The 22365-nt window shown below is 43.2% G+C and overlaps 1 protein-coding gene across 1 annotated transcript in view; it reads right to left on the bottom strand.

Annotated features, from left to right (window-relative positions):
- Window positions 1-22029, bottom strand: part of LOC129032625 (uncharacterized) — a 79100-nt gene extending 57071 nt beyond the window's left edge. Inside the window, exons 1-4 of the mRNA XM_054480203.2 lie at window positions 21742-22029; window positions 20852-20952; window positions 18859-19087; window positions 15619-15771 (exon numbers count right to left, since the gene is read on the bottom strand). Of these exons, the coding sequence (XP_054336178.1) occupies window positions 15619-15768 (150 nt within the window). The 5' untranslated portion in view covers window positions 15769-15771; window positions 18859-19087; window positions 20852-20952; window positions 21742-22029. The remainder of the gene's footprint in view (window positions 1-15618; window positions 15772-18858; window positions 19088-20851; window positions 20953-21741) is intronic.
- Between the last annotated feature and the right edge of the window lie 336 nt (window positions 22030-22365).

The raw sequence follows: 22365 nt of genomic DNA, 5'->3' as shown, positions 1-22365 counted from the left end.
CCCAAATTCGTATGTGGGAATCCTAACCCCCAGTACCTCTGACTGTGACTGTATTTGGAGATAGGATATTTAAATAGATAATTAAGTTAAAATGAGGTCATTAAAGTAAGCCTTAACCCAATATGACTGGTATCCTTATAAGAAGAGTAAGCTTGGACACACATGTACAGAAGGAAGACTGGGGAAGACACAGGAAGAAGGTGGCCATCTACAGGCCAATGAGAGAGACCTCAGAAGAAACCAACCCTGTCAAGTTTTATTTTTCTTTTGAGACAGGGTCTCCCTCTGTCACCCAGGCTGGGGTACAGTGGTGCTATCACAGCTCACTGTGATAGCCTTGACTTCCTGGGATCAAGCAATCCTCCTGCCTCAGCCTCTTGAGTAGCTGGGACTACAGGTGTGTGCCACCATGCCCAGCTAATTTTTTTTGTAGAGACAGGAGTCTCGCTTTGTTGCCCAGACTGGTCTCGAACTCCTGGGCTCAAATGATCCCCTCGCCTTGGCCCTTCAAAATGCTGGGATTACAGACGTGAGCCGCTGCACCTGGCCCAACCCTGTCAACTTGATATGACTAGCCTCCAGGGCTGTGAGAAAATAAATTTCTGTTCGTTAAGCCACCCAGTCTGTGGTACTTTGTTATGGCAGCCTGAGGAGACTATAACAGATGTTGATGTTCTAATGAGCAAATTTATCCTCCTACGGTTGTGTTATTTTTTTCTTTTATTTTAATTTAACTTTTTGTTTTTGAGACAGTGTCTCCCTCTGTCACCCAGGCTGGAGTACAGTGGCGCAATCTCAGCTCACTGCAACCTCCACCTCCTGGGTTCAAGCGATTCACACCTCCCGAGTAGCTGGGACTACAGGTGCCACCACCACGCTTGGCTAAATCTTGTATTTTTTGGTAGAAATGGGGTTTCATTATGTTGGTCAGGCTGGTCTCAAACTCCTGACCTCAAGTGATCCACCCACCTTGGCCTCCCAAAGTGCTGGGATTACAGGCGTGAGCCACCTCACCTGGCCTGGTTGTGTTATTTTTAGTAGAGAGGTGTGACTATGCCAATCTTCCAATAATTAAATAAAAATTATAATAGTTAAATTATCTGTCATTCATAGTCCTAAATATATTATTAGGATTTGGAGGTCCACTGAGAACTGGACTGTGCAGATTCAGCAACTAGGAGTTCCTCATATGGAAGCATCTGGATTGGAGCCAACACATGAGCACTGGAGCCAGCCCAGGTTCCCACAGTTTCCTGTGCGGAGGGCCCAAGGCCAGGTCATTTCCTGTGGTAACAATGGATACCAATGACAGATAAATCCCCACCTAATGAAAGGAGAGGGTATTTAAAAATGTAAATCACGAGAATGTCGTGAACAGGCCACCTTTTAGCAATTAGAGCCATCACAACCTGAGGATCCTTCATTTCAGAATTTAAGCCTAGAAGAGGCTTTGGTGGAGTTTGGAGAATTCAGAGTTTTTTGAGGTAATGACATGGTCAGATATAGGATTCCAAATTATTCCTTGGCAGAGATTAAAAAGGCACTTGTGACCTTAACTACAGAGCTGGTGCCCAAGGCCTCTTTAATGACAGGTGCCTCATTTGAGTGCTGGACTGGATTCCGCAAGCTGTGTTTCTGACAGAGGAGCCAATCAATGTGGCATGTCAGTGCGTATGTTAACATCAGTCTGTGCTAAATGGGCTCTTGACTGGGTCCTAAAGCTCCTAATCAGAGGTTTACACGTCACTCCTTCGGCACCAGTACTGCCATGGGCAAGGACCATGCTATCCAAGATAGAATTCCTCAGCAGCCTCCAGATTAGCAAGAGGGCTACATTTAAGGAACTATTAAGGATCACTTTTAACATACATGGACAGCATCTTATTTCCAGCTTGAGTGGAGTGGGTACCCTGACTGACACTCTGAATAAAAGCAATTAAAATTGCAGGATACATATTTAAAGTAACTTAATACATGTATTTCTTTTTTTTTTTTTGAGACGGAGTCTTGCTCTGTTGTCAGGCTGGGGTGCAGTGGCGCGATCTCAGCTCACTGCAACCTCCAACTCCCTGGTTCAAGTGATTCTCCTGTCTTAGCCTCCCGAGTAGCTGGGATTACAGGTGTGCACCACTACACCCAGCTAATTTTTGTATTTTTAGTAGAGACAGGATGTTGGCCAGGATGGTCTTGATCTCCTGACCTCGTGATCCGCCCACCTCGGCCTCCCAAAGTGTTGGAATTACAGGCGTGAGCCACTGTGCCTGGGCAAAAAATGTATTTCTTAACTGTGGCAAAATGCACATAACATTTACCACCTTAGCCATTTTTAGTATACAGTTCAGTGGCATGAAGCATTCACATTGTTGTGCAATCCTAACCACCATCCATCTCCAGAACTCTTTTCATCTTACAAAACTGAAACTCTATTTATTAAACAATAACTCCCTATTCTCCTCTTCCCACAGACCCTGGTAACCACCATTCTGTTTTCTCTCCGTATAAATCTGACTACTCTAGGTCCATCATGTAAGTGGAATTCTACAGTATTTGTCATTTTGTGACTGGCTTATTCACTTAGCACATTGTCCTCAAGGTTCATCTCATGCTGCAACATGTGTCAGAATTTCCTTCCTTTTTAAGGCTGAATAATATTCCATTGTCTGTATACAACACATTTTGTTTATTCATACATCTGTTGATGGACACTTGGGTTGCTTCCACCTTTTGGCTATCATGAATAATGCTGCTGTCAACATGGGTATAGAAGTCTCTCTTTGAGATCCTGTTTTTAATTATTCGGGGTATATATTCACAAGTGGTATTGCTGGATTATATGGTCATTCTATTTTTAATTTTTTGAGGAACCATCATACTGTTTTCCATACTGGCTGCACCATTTTACATTGCCACCAACAGTGCCCAAGTTTCCAACTTTACCACATCCTTGCCAACACTTGTTATTTTCTGGGTGTTTTTTTTTAAATTTTTTTATTTTTGATAGTGAGGTTGGCATGTCATTGTGGTTTTGATTTGCATTTCCTTAGTGATTAGTGATGTTGAATATCTTTTCATGCATGTATTGGCTATTTGCATATCTTCTTTGATGAATGTCTATTTAAATTCCTTGCCTATTTTAAATCAGGTTGTGGCCAGGCATGATGGCTCACACCTGTAATCCCAGCACTTTGGGAGGCCAAAGCAGGTGGATCGCTTGAGGTCAAGAGTTTGAGGCCAGCCTACCCAACATGGTAAAACCATGTCTCTACTAAAAATACAAAAAAAAAAAAAATTAGCCAGGCCTGGTTGTGTGCACCTGTAGTCTCAGCTACTCGGGAGACTGAGGCACGAGAATCACTTGAATCTGAGAGGCGGAGGTTGCAGTCAGCTGAGATGGATCGTACCATTGCACTCCAGCCTGGGTGACACAGCGAGACACCATATCAAAAAAAAAAAAAAAAAAAAAAAAAATCAGGTTGCTTGCTGTTTTGTTGTTGAGCTGTAGCAGTTTTTTTTCTTTTTTCTTTTTTCTTTTTTCTGTGACAGGACAGGCTGGAGTACAGTGGTGTGATCTCGGCTTACTGCAACCTCCACCTCCCAGGCTCAGGCAATCCTCTCGCCTCAATCTCCTGAGCAGCTGGGACAACAGGTACATGCCAGCATGCCTGGCTAATTTTTGTAGAGATAGGGTTTCACCATGTTGCCAGGCTGGTCTCGAACTCCTGGACTCAAACAATCTGCCTGCCTCGGCCTCCTGAAGTGCTGGGATTACAGACATGAGCCACCACACCTGGCAAAGTTGTAATAGTTATATATATATATATATATTCTAGATGTTAACCCCTTATCAGATATACCAACTTGCAATTATTTTTTCTCATCCCATAAGCTTGCCTCTTCACTTCATTGATTACGTCCTTTGGTGCATGAAAGTTTTACATTTTGATGTAGCCAATTTATCTACTTTTTCTTTTTTTTGCCTGTGCCTTTGGTGTCATTTCCAAGAAATAATTGCCAAATCCAAAGTGATGAAGCTTTTCCTCTATGTTTTCTTCTAAGGATTTAAAAAAAAAAAATCTCTTTTTAAAATGTGTCGATGGGCTGGCAGTTTAGTGAGGAATACCCAAAGATCAATGAATGAGAGAAAGTGGGAGCCCAGTGGGGTATGCAGAGCACTGGCTCCAGGTTTCCTTTGAGAGTATCACTCAAACAGTAGTTGGTTTTCATGGATTGTGGAGTCCAGGGAATAGAAGATAAAGTCACAGACACTGGAGACAAGGAGTCCAGCAGAAAATGCTGCATGAAGTTATGGCCCCAAATACAAAGTGGGCCGTAGGTTTTTTTTCTTAGAGTAAGGATAACTAGAAATAAAAACCTAACTCTCCTTTTTCCCAAAGGACCCTAGGGAAAATTGCCTATCTCAGACTGATAAATATAAGGAAAAAATGTATCCCCTGAGAACTCACAAACTAGCTCCAATACAGTTTTGCACCCTGAGTTAATTAACCATCTGGATGGTTCAAAGAAATCACAGGTCGATAATTTAATTTAATGTAACCCTGGGATGGCAGCACCCAGAGTGAATGGCAAACACAAATTCAAGCCCTGAAGAGGAAGTTCTATTCAAACCAGAGCTCAGGAAATTTCCTTAACCATTTTCCCAGGAAATATGAGTTAACAGTAAAAAAGAAATCACAAAACACACAAATCGGTGTCACCATGAGTAAGAGCCAGTAGAAGCAAGAGCTCACAATATCAGCCCCAAATAATTCAGATTATTGAAACTATTAGACGGAATACAAAATAACTTTAACACATTCAAAGACATAAAATAAAGGAGTTTTTTTAAAAGTAAGAGACTAGAAAATGACTACTAGTGTCCGTTCCTATTCTTTACTTCCTCCTTCCTCCCTAAACATAATTTTATGATAATCAAACATTATAGTTGTACCTGTTTTTTGAACTTTACATAAATGCAAACATACAGTATTCATTCTTTTGTGCCTCTCTTCATTTGTAGACATTATGTTGGTGAGAGTCATCATATTTTATGTTTGTATAGCTACAGTTAGTTCATTTCCATTGCTACATAGTGTCTCATTATATGAATATGCCACAATTTATTTATTTATTCTATTGTTGATGAAATTTGGGTTGTTTCCAGTTCTTGATTTCCAAGAACATTTTTCTCTAAGTCCCCTGGTGCCCATGTACATACATTCATGTTGGACATACACCTAGAGTAGAACTGCTGGATCACAGACTTTGGAATCAGTAGATACTACAGTACAGTTTTCCAAGGTGACTGTGCGAATATACACTCCCACCACAGTGTATAAAAATTCCAGTTGCTCCAATTCCTCACCAACACTTGATGAAGTATTTTTATTTTCACTATTTCAGTGGATGTGTATTGGTATCTCTTAATGTTTTTTATTTGAATTCCACTCATTCCTAATGAGGTTGAGCACCTCTTAATATTCTTATTGGCTATTTTGATAGGGTTTTTTTTGTGAAGTTCCTATTCAAGTTTCTTGACCATGTTTCTATTGGATAATTTGTCTTTTTCTTAATGATGTGTGGGAGTTATATATACATCCTGCCTAAGAATCCTTTTTGATTATATATGTAGCAAATATCTTTTCCAGTTCTGTAGCTTGTCTTTTCACTCTCTTAATGGTGATACTTGATGAACAAAAGTTGTTAGTTTTAATGGAGTCTAACTTAATCAATCTTTTCTTTTATGATTAGTGCTCTTTGTGTACTTTAAAAAAAGTGTTTCTCCACTCCAAAGTCATGATGATATTTTCTTATATTATCTTCTAGAAAGTTTATTGTTTTGCCTTTCAACTCTGTAATGCACCAGCATTGATTTGGGGGTATGATGTGAAGTAGGGGTCAAGCTTCTTTGTCCCCCACACTTACTTCCAGTGGTCTCATTATCATTGATTGAAAAGATCATCTTTTCCTCAATACCATGCATTGTCATCTTTGTCAGTAATTAAATGTCCATATAGGTAAGACTCTGTTTCCAGCCTTTCTATTCTTTCCCTTGGTTTACTTATCTATACTTGTAGCAATATTATACTATCTTAATTTCTGTAGCTCTATAAGAAGTGTTTAACGTCTGTTAGAGAAAATTCTCCAACTGTGTTCTTCTGTTCAAGATTGTCTTGCTTATACTTCACCACTTATATCTCCATAGAAAATTAACAGTCAGTTCTTTTTTTTATATATATACCTTAAGTTCTAGGGTACATGTGCACAACGTGCAGGTTTGTTACATGTGTATACATGTGCTATGTTGGTGTGCTGCACCCATTAACTCATCATTTGCATTAGGTATATCTCCTAATGCTATCCCTCCCCCCTCCCTCAACCCCACGACAGGACCCAGTGTGTGATGTTCCCCTCCCTGTGTCCAAGTGTTCTCATTGTTCAATTCCCACCTATGAGTGAGAACATGCAGTGTTTGGTTTTCTGTCCTGGTGATAGTTTGCTCAGAATGATGGTTTCCAGGTTCATCCATGTCCCTTCAAAGGACATGAACTCATCATTTTTTATGGCTGCATAGTATTCCATGGTGTATATGTGCCACATTTTTCTTAATCCAGTCTATCATTGTTGGACATTTGGGTTGGTTCCAAGTCTTTGCTATTGTGAATAGTGTCACAATAAACATACATGTGGATGTGTCTTTATAGCAGCATGATTTATAATCCTTTGGGTATATACCCAGTAACGGGATGGCTGGGTCAAATGATATTTCTAGTTCTAGATCCTTGAGGAATCGCCACACTGTCTTCCACAATGGTTGAACTAGTTTACAGTCCCACCAACAGTGTAAAAGTGTTCCTATTTCTCCAAATCCTCTCCAGCACCTGTTGTTTCCTGACTTTTTAATGATCACCATTCTAACTGGTGTGAGATGGTATCTCATTGTGGTTTTGATTTGCATTTCTCTGATGGCCAGTGATGATGAGCATTTTTTCATGTGTCTGTTGGCTGCATAGATGTCTTCTTTTGAGAAGTAACTGTTCATATCCTTTGCCCACTTTTTGATGGGGTTGTTTGTTTTTTTTCTTGCAAATTTGTTTAAGTTCTTGTAGACTCTGGATATTAGCCCTTTGTCAGATGAGTAGGTTGCGAAAATTTTCTCCCATTCTGTAGGTTGCCTGTTCACTCTGATGGTAGTTTGTTTTGCTGTACAGAAGCTCTTTAGTTTAATTAGATCCCATTTGTCAATTTTGACTTTTGTTGCCATTGCTTTTGGTGTTTTAGACATGAAGTCTTTGCCCATGCCTACGTCCTGAATAGTATTGCCTAGGTTTTCTTCTAGGGTTTTTATGATTTTAGGTCTAACATTTAAGTCTTTAATCCATCTTGAATTAATTTTTGTATAAGGTGTAAGGAAGGGATCCAGTTTCAGCTTTCTACACATAGCTAGCCAGTTTTCCCAGCACCATTTATTAAACAGGGAATCCTTTCCCCATTTCTTGTTTTTGTCAGGTTCGTCAAAGATTAGATGGTTGTAGATGTGTGGTATTATTTCTGAGGGCTCTCTTCTGTTCCATTGGTCTATATCTCTGTTTTGGTACCTGTACCGTGCTGTTTTGGTTACTGTAGCCTTGTAGTATAGTTTGAAGTCAGGTAGCATGATGCCTCCAGCTTTGTTCTTTTGGCTTAGGATTGTCTTGGCAATGTGGGCTCTTTTTTGGTTCCATATGAACTTTAAAGTAGTTTTTTCCAATTCTGTGAAGAAAGTCATTGGTAGCTTAATGGGGATGGCATTGAATCTATAAATTACCTTGGGCAGTATGGCCATTTTCACGATATTGATTCTTCCTATCCATGAGCATGGAATGTCCTTCCATTCGTTTGTGTCCTCTTTTATTTCATTGAGCAGTGGTTTGTAATTCTCCTTGAAGAGGTCCTTCATATCCCTTGTAAGATGGATTCCTAGGTATTTTATTCTCTTTGAAGCAATTGTGAATGGGAGTTCACTCATGATTTGGCTCTCTGTCTGTTATCGGTGTATTGGAATGCTTGTGATTTTTGCACATTGATTTTGTATCCTGAGACTTTGCTGAAGTTGCTTATCAGCTTAAGGAGATTTTGGGCTGAGATGATGGGGTTTTCTAAATATACAATCATGTCATCTGCAAACAGGGACAACTTGACTTCCTCTTTTCCTAATTGAATACCTTTATTTTTTTCTCCTGCCTGATTGCCCTGGCCAGAACTTCCAACACTATGTTGAATAGAAGTGGTGAGAGAGGGCATCCCTGTCTTGTGCCAGTTTTCAAAGGGAATGCTTCCAGTTTTGCCCATTCAGTATGATATTGGCTGTGGGTTTGTCATAAATAGCTCTTATTATTTTGAGATACATTCCATCAATACCTAATTTATTGAGAGTTTTTAGCATGAAGGGCTGTTGAATTTTGTCGAAGGCCTTTTCTGCATCTATTGGGATAATCACGTGGTTTTTGTCTTTGGTTCTGTTTATATGCTGGATTACATTTATTGATTTGCATATGTTGAACCAGGCTGGCATCCCAGGGATGAAGCACATTTGATCATGGTGGATAAGCTTTTTGAGGTGCTGCTGGATTTGGTTTGCCAGTATTTTATTGAGGATTTTTGCATCGATGTTCATCAGGGATATTGGTCTAAAATTCTCATTTTTTTGATATGTCTCTGCCCGGCTTTGGTATCAGGATGATGCTGGCCTCATAAAATGAGTTAGGGAGGATTCCCCTTTTTCTATTGATTGAAATAGTTTCAGAAGGAATGGTACCAGCTCCTCTTTGTACCTCTGGTAGAATTTGGCTGTGAATCTGTCTGGTCATGGACTTTTTTTTGGTTGGTAGGCTATTAATTATTGCCTCAATTTCAGAGCCTGTTATTGGTCTATTCAGGGATTCAACTTCTTCCTGGTTTAGTCTTGGGAGGGTGTGTGTGTCCCGGAATGTATCCATTTCTTCTAGATTTTCTAGTTTATTTGCATAGAGGTGTTTATAGTATTCTCTGATGGTAGTTTGTATTTCTGTGGGATCAGTGGTGATATCTCTTTTATCATTTTTTATTGCATCTATTTGATTCTTCTCTCTTTTCTTCTTTATTAGTCTTGCTAGCGGTCTATCAATTTTGTTGATCTTTTCCAAAAACCAGCTCGTGGATTCATTGATTTTTTGAAGGGTTTTTTGTGTCTGTATCTCCTTCAGTTCTGCTCTGATCTTAGTTATTTCTTGCCTTCTGCTAGCTTTTGAATGTGTTTGCTCTTGCTTCTCTAGTTCTTTTAATTGTGATGTTAGGGTGTCAATTTTAGATCTTTCCTGCTTTCTCTTGTGGGCATTTAGTGCTATAAATTTCCCTCTACACACTGCTTTAAATGTGTCCCAGAGATTCTGGTATGTTGTGTCTTTGTTCTCATTGGTTTCAAAGAACATCTTTATTTCTGCCTTCATTTCGTTATGTACCCAGTAGTCATTCAGGAGCAGGTTGTTCAGTTTCCATGTAGTTGTGTGGTTTGAGTGAGTTTCTTAATCCTGATTTCTAGTTTGATTGCACTGTGGTCTAAGAGACAGTTTGTTATAATTTCTATTCTTTCACATTTGCTGAGGAGTGCTTTACTTCCAACTATGTGGTCAATTTTGGAATAAGTGCAATGTGGTGCTGAGAAGAATGTATATTCTGTTGATTTGGGGTGGAGAGTTCTGTAGATGTCTATTAGGTCCGCTTGGTGCAGAGCTGAGTTCAATTCCTGGATATCCTTGTTAACTTTCTGTCTCGTTGATCTGTCTAATGTTGACAGTGGGGTGTTAAAGTCCCATTATTATTGTGTGGGAGTCTAAGTCTCTTTGTAGGTCTCTAAGGACTTGCTTTATGAATTTGGGTGCTCCTGTATTGGGTGCATATATATTTAGGATAGTTAGCTCTTCTTGTTGAATTGATCCTTTTACCATTATGTAATGGCCTTCTTTGTCTCTTCTGATCTTTGTTGGTTTAAAGTCTGCTTTATCAGAGACTAGGATTGCAACCCCTGCTTTTTTTTGTTTTCCATTTGCTTGGTAGATCTTCCTCCATCCCTTTATTTTGAGCCTATGTGTGTCTCTGCATGTGAGATGGGTCTCCTGAATACAGCACACTGATGGGTCTTGACTCTTTATCCAATTTGCCAGTCTGTGTCTTTTAATTGGAGCATTTAGCCCATTTACATTTAAGGTTAATATTGTTATGTGTGAATTTGATCCTGTCATTATGATGTTAGCTGGTTATTTTGCTCGTCAGTTGATGCAGATTCTTCCTAGTCTCGATGGTCTTTACAATTTCGCATTTTTGCAGTGGCTGGTACCAGTTGTTCCTTTCCATGTTTAGTGCTTCCTTCAGGAGCTCTTGTAAGGCAGGCCTGGTGGTGACAAAAATCTCTCAGCATTTGCTTGTCTGTAAAGGATTTTATTTCTCCTTCACTTATGAAGCTTAGTTTGGCTGAATATGAAATTCTGGGTTGAAAATTCTTTCCTTATCGCAGGGACAAAAAACCAAACACCACATGTGCTCACTCATAGGTGGGAATTGAACAATGAGAACACTTGGACACAGGAAGGGGAACATCACACACTGGGGCCTGTCGTGGGGTTGAGGGAGGGGGGAAGGATAGCATTAGGAGATATACCTAATGTAAATGATGAGTTAATGGGTGCAGCACACCAACATGGTACATGTATACATATGTAACAAACCTGCACATTGTGCACGTGTACCCTAGAACTTAAAGTACAAAAAAAAAAGAAAAGAATGTTGAGTATTGGCCCCCACTCTCTTCTGGCTTGTAGAGTTTCTGCTGAGAGATCCACTGTTAGTCTGATGGGCTTCACTTTGCGGGTAACCCGACCTTTCTCTCTGGCTGCCCTTAACATTTTTTCCTTCATTTCAACTTTGGTGAATCTAACAATTATGTGTCTTGGAGTTGCTCTTCTTGAGGAGTATCTTTGTGGCGTTCTCTGTATTTCCTGAATTTGAATGTTGGCCTGTCTTGCTAGGTTGAGGAAGTTCTCCTGGATAATATCCTGAAGAGTGTTTTCCAACTTGGTTCCATTCTCCCCGTCACTTTCAGGTACACCAATCAGATGTAGATTTGGTCTTTTCACACAGTCCTATATTTCTTAGAGGCTTTATTCATTTCTTTTTACTCTTTTTTCTCTGAACTTCTCTTCTCACTTCATTTCATTCATTTGATCTTCAATCACTGATACCGTTTCTTCCAGTTGATCGAATCGGCTACTGAAGCTTGTGCATGTGTCACGAAGTTCTCGTGCCATGGTTTTCAGCTCCATCAGGTCATTTAAGGTCTCTACACTGTTTATTCTAGTTAGCCATTTGTCTAATCTTTTTTCAAGGTTTTTAGCTTCTTTGTGATGGGTTCGAACAGCCTCCTTCAGCTCGGAGAAGTTTGTTATTACCAATCGTCTGAAGCCTTCTTCTCTCAACTCGTCAAAGTCATTCTCCCTCCAGCTTCGTTCTGTTGCTAGTGAGGAGCTGCGTTCCTTTGGAGGAGAAGAGGCACTCTGATTTTTAGAATTTTCAGCTTTTCTGCTCTGGTTTCTCCCCATCTTTGTGGTTTTATCTATCTTTTGTCTTTGATGATGGTAACATACAGATGGGGTTTTTGTGTGGATGTCCTTTCTGTTTGTTGGTTTTCCTTCTAACAGTCAGGACCCTCAGCTGCAGGTCTGTTGAAGTTTGCTGGAGGTCCACTACAGACCCTGTTTCCCTGGGTATCAGCAGTGGAGGCTGCAGAACAGCAAATGTTGCTGTCTGATTGTTCCTCTGGAAGCTTTGTCTCAGAGGGGTACCAGGCCGTATGAGGTGTCAGTCGGTCCCTACTGGGAGGTGCCTCCCAGTTAGGCTACTTGGGGGTCAGGGACCCACTTGAGGAGGCAGTCTGTCTGCCTCCTTCTCAGATCTCAAACTCTGTGCTGGGAGAACCACTACTCTCTTCAAAGCTGTCAGACAGGGACGTTTAAGTCTGCAGAAGTTTCTGCTGCCTTTTGTTCAGCTATGCCCTGCTCCCAGAGGTGAAGTCTACAGAGGCAGGCAGGCCTCCTTGAGCTGCAGTGGGCTCCACCCAGTTCGAGCTTCCCGGTTGCTTTGTTTATCTACTCAAGCCTCAGCAACAGCGGATGCCCCTCCCCCAGCCTCACTGCCACCTTGCAGTTGGATCTCAGACTGCTGTGCTAGCAATGAGCAAGGCTCTGAAGGCGTGGGACCATCCGAGCCAGGTGCAGGATATAATCTCCTGGTGTGCCATTTGCTAAGACCGTTGGAAAAGGGCAGTATTAGGGTGGGAGTGACCCGATTTTCCAGGTGCTGTCTGTGATGGCTTCCCTTGGCTAGGAAAGGGAATTCCCTGACCCCTTGCGCTTCCCAGGTGAGGCGATGCCTCGCCCTGCTTCGGCTCACGCTCTGTGGGCTGCACCCACTGTCCTGCACCCACTGTCTGACAAGCCCCAGTGAGATGAACCCGGTGCCTCAGTTGGAAATGCAGAAATCACCCGTCTTCTTTGTCGCTCACCGTGGGAGCTGTAGACTGGAGCTGTTCCTATTTGGCCATCTTGGAGCCCCCTTAAGTTCTATAAGAAAGCCATTTTCATGGCTCTTTGATTCTTCCTGCACCTCCAACCTTCTATCTGGGATCATTTTTCTTTGAAGAATGTGCTTTAGTATTTCTTTTAGGGAAGATCTGCTTGTGACAAATTCTTCCAGTTTCTGTTGGTCTGACAATGTCTTTGTTTCACTTCCATTTATGAAAACTATTTTTGTTGGGTGTAGAATTGTTAGTTGGCATTTTCCCTTCAGCATTTTGAAGATATTCTATTGGTAACTGACTTCCATTGTTTCTGTTGAAAAGTCAGATACCAGTTTTATTGCAGCTCATTTGAAGGTAATGTGTGATTTCACTAATTTTAATATTTTCTCTTTCTCTTTGGTCTTTTTTAGTGTTATTATGATGTTTCTAAATTTTCTTTGTGTTTAACCTTCTTGGGATTAATAACTCTATTTGAATTTGTGGTTTATGTCTTTCACCAGTTTAGTTAAGTATTGCTTTTGTCCCATTCTCATTCTCCTCTCCTTCTGGGACTTCAATTACACATATGTTGATTATCTCACTTATCTACTATGTCTCTCTCTTTTTTTTTTTTTTTTTTGAGACAAGGTCTTGCTCTGTTGTCCAGGTTGGAGTGCAATGGTGTGGTCATGGCTAACTGTAGCCTCCACTTCCTGAGCTTAAGCAATCTTCCTGTCTCTGCTTCCTGAGTAGCTGGGACTACAGGCATGTGCCACCACATCTGGCTCATTAAATTTTTTTTTTTTTTTTTAGAGAGGAGGTCCTGTTATGTTGCTCAGGCAGGTCTCAAACTCATGGCCTCAAGTGTTACTCCCACTTTGGCCTCCCAAAATGCTGGGATTACAGGCACAAGCCACAGTGACCAGCTTATCTACTTATGTCTTTTACCTTTTCTTCTGACTTTTCTTTCTTTTGTTATTTCATGCTTCATTCTTTCTTCATATTTTCTTCTGATCTGTCCTTATTTTACTAATTATCTCTCTACATCTATCAAAAATACCGTTAAACCCATTTATTAAGATTTTAGCGTGGGCGTAGTGGTTCATGACTGTAACCCCAGCACTTTGGGAGGCCGTGGCAGATGGATCACCTGAGGTCAGGAGTTTGAGACCAGCCTAGCCAAAACGGCAAAACCCTGTCTCTACTAAAAATCTAAAAGTTAGCCGGGCTTGGTGGCACATGGCTGTGGTCCCATCTACTGGGGAGGCCGAGGCAGGGGAATTGTTTGAAACTGGAAGGTGGAGGCTGCAATGAGCCAAGATCATGCCACTGCACTCCATCCTGGGCAATGGAGTGAAACTCTGTCTCAAAAACAAACAAACAAACAAAACCCCACAAACTTGTTTACAGGTGTAATTTGTAATTTGAGGCATAAGACATTATAATTGTCTTTTAGAGGGTATTTTCATATGCTTCTGGACCCATGAGGGCACCAGCAATCCAAGCTCCTTCAATCTAATTTCGGGACTTGAGATTATCAGAAATCAATCTATAGTCCCTTGAGGACCTATCTACCTGCAGTTTGGCTTTGTTCTTAGGCTGTGGCCCTTCATGGTCTCAAATCAAAGCACAAGAAAGTTTATTAGGGCTTCCCCAGAAAGTCAGTGTCTCCTAGCACTGGAAAGAATGTCAAAAGCTCTGTTAAGTTTCTTAGCTTCTCAGCTGCCTTCTAACAAATCAAATGCTTGTAGAGATAATTGACTCTGTGATGTTCTCCTCCCTGGGTCTCCTCCCAGCCTCTCTTGGATTCCTTGCCTAATATGTATGTATGTATGTATGTGTGTGTGTGTGTGTGTGTGTGTGTGTGTATGTGTGTGTGTGTGTGTGTCTTCAGTGAAAGGGCTGGTGTGAATTATCTGATTTGCCCTTTTCAGAAGTAAAGTCCCATATATGACTTCTCACTAGTAATAATAGAATTTGTTTTTTTTAAAAAAAAAAAAGTTAATCTGCCGGGTGCTGAGGTGGGTGGATCACCTGAGGTTGGGAGTTTGAGACCAGCCTAGCCGACATAGTGAAACTCTGTCTCTACTAAAAATACAAAAATTGGCTGGACATGGTGGCTCATGCCTGTAATCCCAGCACTTTGGGAGGCCGAGGCGGGTGGATCACCTGAGGTCAGGAGTTTGAGACCAGCCTGGCCAACATGGCGAAACCCTGTCCCTACTAAAAACACAAAAATTAGCCAGGCATGGTGGCACACGCCTGTAGTCCCAGCTACTTGGGAGGCTGCAGCAGGACAATCGCTTGAACCTGGGAGGCAGAGGTTGCAGTAAGCCGAGATCACACCACTGCACTCCAACCTGGGTGACAGAGCAAGGCTCCATCTCAAAAAAAAAAACAAAAAACAAAAAAAAACACCACAACAAAAATTAGCCAAGTGTGGTGGTGGGTGCCTATAATCCCAGGTACTGGGGAGGCTGAGGCAGGAGAATTGCTTGAACCTGGGAGGCGGAGGTTGCAGTGAGCTGAGATCATGCCACTGCACTTCAGCCTGGGCAACAGAGTGAGACTCTGTCTCAAAAAAAAAAAAAAAAAGTTAATCTATAATTATATATCCAGCAAAACTATCTTTCAAGAATAAAGGTTATGTGTGATATGGTAGCAGTCAAAATTTATAAACATGGAGAAATCTTGACAACATAATGAGAGTAAAAGAGTGAGTCACAAAATCATACACACTGTAATTCCATTTTTGCAAATAAACACATGCATGCATATGTAATAATATATTTGTCAATGTCTGCAAATTTTGTGCCTTTAAAAAAATATATTACATTTGGGTCATGGGTCCATGGATGTCAGTTCTAATATTTTCTCCATTTTTATGTTTGAAATATTTAACTTAAAATATAGTGTTGGTTTTTGTTTTGTTTTAGAGAAAACCTTGTAGCATATCAGTCAGTAACCACATGAACTACAGCTGGAACACATGATATAATATGCTTATATTGAATTTTAAGGTTTGAAGAAATATTTTTAAAACCATAACTCACAAGTCTGGCAATCTCTGGGTTGCTCAGTTGAAGGCCCCAGATGCAGATCTCTTTTGCCAGTGTGTAATACTCATCTTGAATGGTCATGAGCAAAGGTTCCAAGGAAACTGGTAGGATTCTTGGTGGGGAGTCATCAGGTCTCACAAGCATAAGCTGGAGTGTAAGAAAAAAACAGCATCACAGTGGATATCACAAAGAGAAGTCTATGTGGAAAAGGAATACTCTTATTAGACAACAACATTAGAAGAACATTTAAAATAGTATTAACTTTGGGCTGGGCACGGTGGCTCACGCTTGTAATCCAGCACTTTGGGTGGCCCAGGTGGGCGGATCACCTGAGGTCAGGAGTTTGAGACCAGCCTAACCAAAATGATGAAAAATTAGCCTGGCATGGTGGCACACACCTGTAGTCCCAGCTACTCAGGAGGCTAAGGCAAGAGAATTGCTTGAACCTGGGAGGAGGAGGTGACAGTGAGCCGAGACATGCAACTGCACTCCAGCCTGGGCGACAGAGCAAGACTCTGTCTCAAAAAAAAAAAAAAAAGTAGTATTAACTTTGGATCAAGTGTGCATTGAGGTGGTAATTAAAGACAAACTTATAAAGTTCCAGCCATGTACAAAGCTCCATGAAAAGTCCTATAGGGCAGAGATTTTTCTAGCATGTTATCCACTGTTATTGGGTCAGAAAATCAATCTAATTAGTTGCAACCAGCTCTTCCTTCCCTCCTTCCTTCCTTCCTTCCTTCTTTCCTTCCTACTCTCCTTCCTCCCTACTCTCCTTCCTCCCTTCCTTCCTCCCTCCCTTCCTTACTTCCTTCCTTCCTTGCCTCCTTCCTTCCTTCCTCCCTCCCTCCCCCTCCTTTCCTTCCTTCCTTCTTCCTTCTTTCCTTCCTTCCTTCTTTGCCCCCTCCTCTCCCCTCTCCTTCCTTCCTTCCTCTCCTCCTTCCTCCCTCCCTCCCTCTCTTCCTTCCTTCCTTTCCCCTCTCCCTCCCTCCCTCCTTCCCTCTCTCTCTCCTTCCTTCCTTCCTTCCTTCCTACAGAGTCTCAGTTTGTCACCCAGACTGGAGTACAGTGGGGTGATCATAGCTCACTGCAGCCTCAAGCTCCCAGGCTCAAGCTCCTACCTCAGCCTCCCAAGTAGCTGGGACTACAGGTGGGGGACACCACACTTGGCTAATTTTTTAATTTTTTGTAGAGACGAGTCTCACCATGTTGCCCAGGCTGGTCTCAAACTCCTGGCCTCAAGCAACCCTCCCACCTCAGCCTCCCAAAGTTCTGGGACTATAGACATGAGCCACCACACCCAGCCTCTTTTTTCTTCTTTAACAAAAAAGAAAAGAAGGGAAATTGTCTGAGTGCCTCTTATGGAGTAAAAATAATGATTATCTCATGAGACTTTTATTTTAATGATATTCAGAATCATAATGGAGACCCCACCCAAGCAACCCACCCAACACAAACAGCCCTTATGGTGGTACTGATGCATGCTGATACTTACACATGGGGTCATGATGTTACTTGTGTTTATGATGGTGATTGCAGTGAAAAAAATAATTGAATATTGCTGAAGGGACTGGTTTGAACAAGTTATGATTAGCTCTTATAATTAAATAGTGGAGGCTGATTATAAGAACTGAAGTTTTAAAAAAATGACTTAGGAATAATTTTACCACAAAAGGGCTGGTTCTGGGAAGGTCCTCCATTGGGATGAGCAGGGAGACATGGCAGGGACCCCAGCAAAGGCACTGTGAAAGGAAGGAGTAGAGAGACTGGGGAAGGTGGATGAGGGAGGGCAGAGTGGAGGAGGTCCTGGGTGGAAGGAGCCTTGGGGGAAGGAAAGGAGAGAGGGAGCCCCAGCTGGGGAGCTGGAAGTTCAGAGTACAAAGGGAAGAGTTGGGGCCTGGCCCATATGTGTTTGGGATGCCAGGCTCCCCATCTGGTCTGTCAGGTGCCCGCTTCCCAAGTTACCCATTTCATCTCAATGCTGACCTCTCCTCTCCTCCTTCCCCCTCACTTCCAAGCCCTAGATTTAATCTCAGAAAAGATACGACAGCAGAATATTTTCTGAAACCCAGTGCTTTTGGAGTCAGAATTCTGATTGCTGGTCTCACTCCAAGTGAGCCGGCCTCAGGAGGGGAGGCATGGGCGAGAACAGGTGTGACCTCACAGCAGGGACGCATCGGCAGCCAAGAGAAGGAGGCCCTCACTTGGAGGGGTCAGTAGGGGTGACTGGAGTGCCGGGAGCAGAGGTCCTGCGGTGATGACCAAAGTGCTGACTTTCAAGCTGGGCCTTCCAGATGTGGAGGAGGGGCCGGTGGCCCTTCCAGGGAAGTGGTGTGAGAACAGGCCGTCTGGAAGGGATGGGAGGGGCAGCCATGTAGGTCAAAGGGGGAATGGAGGAGAAGGGCTGAGCAGGCAAGCCAGGCTTTGCACTCCACTCAGTCAGGAACGCAGAGCGGATGACACAGCCAGCTCTGGGCTTGCAAGTGAAACCACCTTTGCAAAAATTTTAACTGAGAAAATTATGACAGTGAAAGAAATCTGACCTAACCAACTCCTTCTTGCTTTTAACCTTCAAACTGTCCTTGTGCATTCCTGGGCACGGGCCAGACTAACTTGGGGAGGAACTTAGTTTATGTTAATAGATTAACTTTGAAACAAAGACAATAACAACCCTTTCCCAAAACAAACCCCCTTCTTGACTAGGGACTAGACTGTCTTTGCAGGACTAACAATTAGCCACAAGAATAGAAATTATGGTTTAGGAGTCACTGTTGTAAAACCTGAGATCAGTGCTTGAGATAGTTTGCAGACCCTGTGTTCCAAAGCACCAGCTGGTGCCACTCAGATGGATAAGATGGCTCATCTGGTCTTGTGGACCCTACCCAGGAACTGACTCAGTGCAAGAGGACAGCTTCAACTCCCTATGATTTCATCTTCAACCTGACAAATCAGTATTCCCCACTTTGTGACCCTCTACCCACCAAATTACCCTTAAAAACCTCAATCCTGAATTTTTGGAGAGTTTGATTTGAGCAATAACTTCACCTTTTGCATGGCGTGGCTGGCCTGGTGTCAATCAAAGTCTTTTTTTACTACAATGCTGTGGTCTTTATTTGTGCGGCGGGCAGGAAGAACCCCTTGGGAGGTTACACAAGGACCGAGGACCCATGTGGCTTGGGAGTAAACCCTAGCCAGTTCATTTCAGAGAAGAATAAGAAAACAAGACCATACACTCACCTTCCTGAGCACCTGATCACTGTCAATGCTGCTTTTCAGGTCACTTTTGATGGCTGGACACACGGACGTCTGAGACTGCGCACAGTGTTTCTCATATGTTTTCAGAAACTTTTGAAGAATCAAAACGATGGGCAGAGGTGCCCCTTTAGATTTTTATTTTCCTTCATTTGCTCTTGGCATTGTTTTATAGTGTTAGATTTCACTTGGATTGTGAAAACAGTAACTTGCCCTGAAACCCAACATACAGGTGTCTTTTTAAGGAGCAGAACATACTTCCTCCACTAAAAATATTAGGAAAATATTGCTGCATACCCTTCTCTGAAAATCTTGAAGTGCTTCATTTATCTTAAAATGGGACTAAGGAGTCAAAATGGAGACCATTGAAAGGAATTGTTCAATTGCCAATTTCCCTATTCATGGGTCCATGTCCTTCTTTTAGATTCTTCAAAATAGGGGCAATGCCCACTGGAACTCAGTTATAAAGGAATGCAATTAACATTAATACTGGTTACTAAAAATTACCAAGAACATACTGATTTTTAAATGGCATAGTTCCCTTTACAGACACAATTCTTGCCAGACAGTAATATATCATAGTGGTTAAGAATATGGATTTGGAGATGACTGGGTCTGGACTTTAGTCTTTTCCCTACCACTTGACCCACTGGGTAGCCTTAGATAAATTATGAAGCCTCTTCAAGTTTCCATTTCCCCATCTGTAAAATGGATTATGGGCCAGAGTGATGTTTTTGAAATGTAAATCAGGTCATATGACTCTTCTACTTAAATCTCTCCGATGGCTTCCCACTACATTTATCTTTACTGAATTTATCACATGCTTATTCTACCAGTTATTGAGAGAGTGAATGTGAATTCATGTATCTTTGCTATTAATTCTGCCAACATTTGTTTTATATATTTTGAAGCTATGTTATTAGGTGTCTATACATTTAGAACTGATAAATCTTCCTGGGGAGTCTACTCTTTTGTTATTATGTAATATTCCTGTTCGTCTCTAGTAATGCTTTGCACTTTCAAGCCATGGTTCCCATACTACACTGAGGCGCTTCGGGACACTGCCACAAATTTACAGGGCACTGTAGGATAATTTAAAATTTCAAGAGAAAGCCAGCAACATCTGTTAGATGTCATGTGAATTATTAGCTGGAAGTATTTTACAATTTCAAATTAGATCACACTTGTATTAGTATCCTATTTTTACATAGCAAATGACCCCATCATGGGTGAAAAGCATTCTGGAAAGGGGAATGAACCCAGTGGAATGTAGAGACATTCAGATACTAGGGTAAGGGAAAATCACAATATCATAGTTCTGGTTGGGACTTTACAGATTGTCTAATCCAGGACGTTGAATGCTAAAAACAGAAAAGCACTAGGCAAACCAGAATCACTGTTAACTCTAGCAGTCCTCCTCCACTCACGGCCATCTCCCAGGTGTCCTCTCAGAAGCCTGTACTCCAGTCTGCTGCCACAGAGCAACCAGACTTGGCAGCTACAGAAAACTGTTTCTTGGGCAAGGTCAACCTTTTTGTTGGTGCAGTGGTGCAATCACAGCTCACTGTAACCTTGATCTTCTGGGCTCAAGAAAGGAAAAGAAGGGACTTACTTCAGCTGAAAACAGAACTGGGTCTCCTGACTCCCAGGACTGTTTCAGGCACAAAGACATGGGCCATAAGAGCACGCAGAGAATGGCCGGGCATGGTGGCCCCAGTCTCTAATAAAAATACAAAAAATTAGCTGGGCGTGGTGGCACGCGCCTGTAATCCCAGCTACTCTAGAGCCTGAGGCAGGAGAATCGCTTGGACCTGGGAGGTGGAGGTTGCAGTGAGCAGAGATGGCATCACTGCACTCCAGACTGGGCGACAGAGCAAGACTCCTCAAAAAAAAAAAAAAAAAAAAAAAAAGCACTCAGAGAAATTGTGACACCCCCACTGCTGCAGGCCAAGAAGAGTGGCCTCCAAACGAAACCCACCTCAATGGCAGCTTGATCTCAGACTTCCAGCCTCCAGAACTGTAAGAAAATTCTGTGGTTTAAACCACCCGGTCTATGGTATTTCGTCATGGCAGCCCAAGCTAAGACAGGTAGTATACAGTATTACTGCTCACATTATGGATTATTCCTCATCAACATTTAAAGTATTTACAGATGCACAAACTACCCACATAGATTCTGCAAATGCTCTAATAAGACACTTTTGAATCTTGAGTTTTTCACTTAATGTTTTATCACGAGAATTTATGTCACTTTTATATACAGTAAATGCTCAGGTTAGCAAATATCTAGGCATTTCAAAGCCAGCATTGATTGAATCATTAATGAATATTTATTGAAGGTCTAAGGTGTATGTGTCCCGCCCCGTGCTAGGTTTTACTTGTCTTTTCTGAAAGTGACTCTCCCTCCCCAGTGTCCTGGAGACAGTGTGGGCACAGTGTGGGTGCCGGAGGAGGGGCTGAGAGTAGGGGCGGCCGGACCCTGCCCTCTGTCCCGAGGGGATGCGGAGGGCCCCTCCCTGGGTCCGTTGCCCGCCCAGCTTGGACAGCTCCTGGTCCACCTCGGAGTCCCAGGGCACATGGAGAGGGCCTGCAAGGAGGGGCTGCTTTGCGCTCCCTCTCCAAGGCTCCCGTGCTTTTAATATATTTCCCTAGAGAATCCTAGCTGCGCACCCCGAGGCCGGGAAAAGCCCAGCTGCGTGCACTGTTTCCCGCCCCCGCCCTGGGGCTGTGCGGGTGGATAGGGGAGAGAGTAGGGGGTTGCGGGCACCATGGTCTCCATGGACCCTCGCTCCCGGGATCAAGCATTTCTCCCGGAGCTGGGGCAACCTCCTCCGGCCCCTGCCCGCCCCGCCGGGCGCCCGCACTCACTCGCTCTCACTCTCCCTGCGTCCCGGGCCAGCTGCCCGCGTGGCGTCCCGCGCCCTGGAGACGGCGGCGAGGGGCGGAGGCTGGAGGGACCGTGGCCACCCAGGGCGCCGGCGCGGGGGAGACAGCGGGAGCCGGAGGAGGAGGCAGGTGGCGGCAGGAAGCAGTGTCAGGACTGGTCGGAGCTCGGGCTCGGGCTCGGGCTTGGATTTGGAGAAACTGAGAAATCCTGGTGTCCTCGCTGCAGGTCAAACTTGTCTCAGCCAACGTCGCTGCGAGGGACGCTGCCTGGCAGGGAACAGGGGAAGTTGGGGAAGGCGGACCAGCGTCCCTGTTCATCAGTGGGGAATCTGGGGGAGACAGAGGCCTCCGAAGCGTGGACGCTCCAGCCTGTTGCCGCCGCTCCCAAGGCCGCCGTGGACCAGCCCTGGAGCCGCTAACACGATTTCCCAGGGATCCCCGTCCCCGCATCACCCAGCAGGAGGTGCAGGCGCCAGGGACGCGCTCGCCGTCCCTCCCAGTCCTCTCCTACCCACTAGAGGGGCTTCATGGAGCGGCTGCTTCCCGCTCCCGATCCCAGGAGAAAAGGGGCGCAGGGATAAAGGCAGAGAGGCTCAGGGACTATAC

The sequence above is a fragment of the Pongo pygmaeus genome, chromosome 2, assembly GCF_028885625.2.
Source record: "Pongo pygmaeus isolate AG05252 chromosome 2, NHGRI_mPonPyg2-v2.0_pri, whole genome shotgun sequence".
In the NCBI taxonomy this organism is placed as follows: Eukaryota; Metazoa; Chordata; class Mammalia; order Primates; family Hominidae; genus Pongo; species Pongo pygmaeus.
The sequence above is the reverse complement of the archived record's forward strand: the minus strand, read 5'-3'. Positions and strand labels throughout refer to the sequence as shown.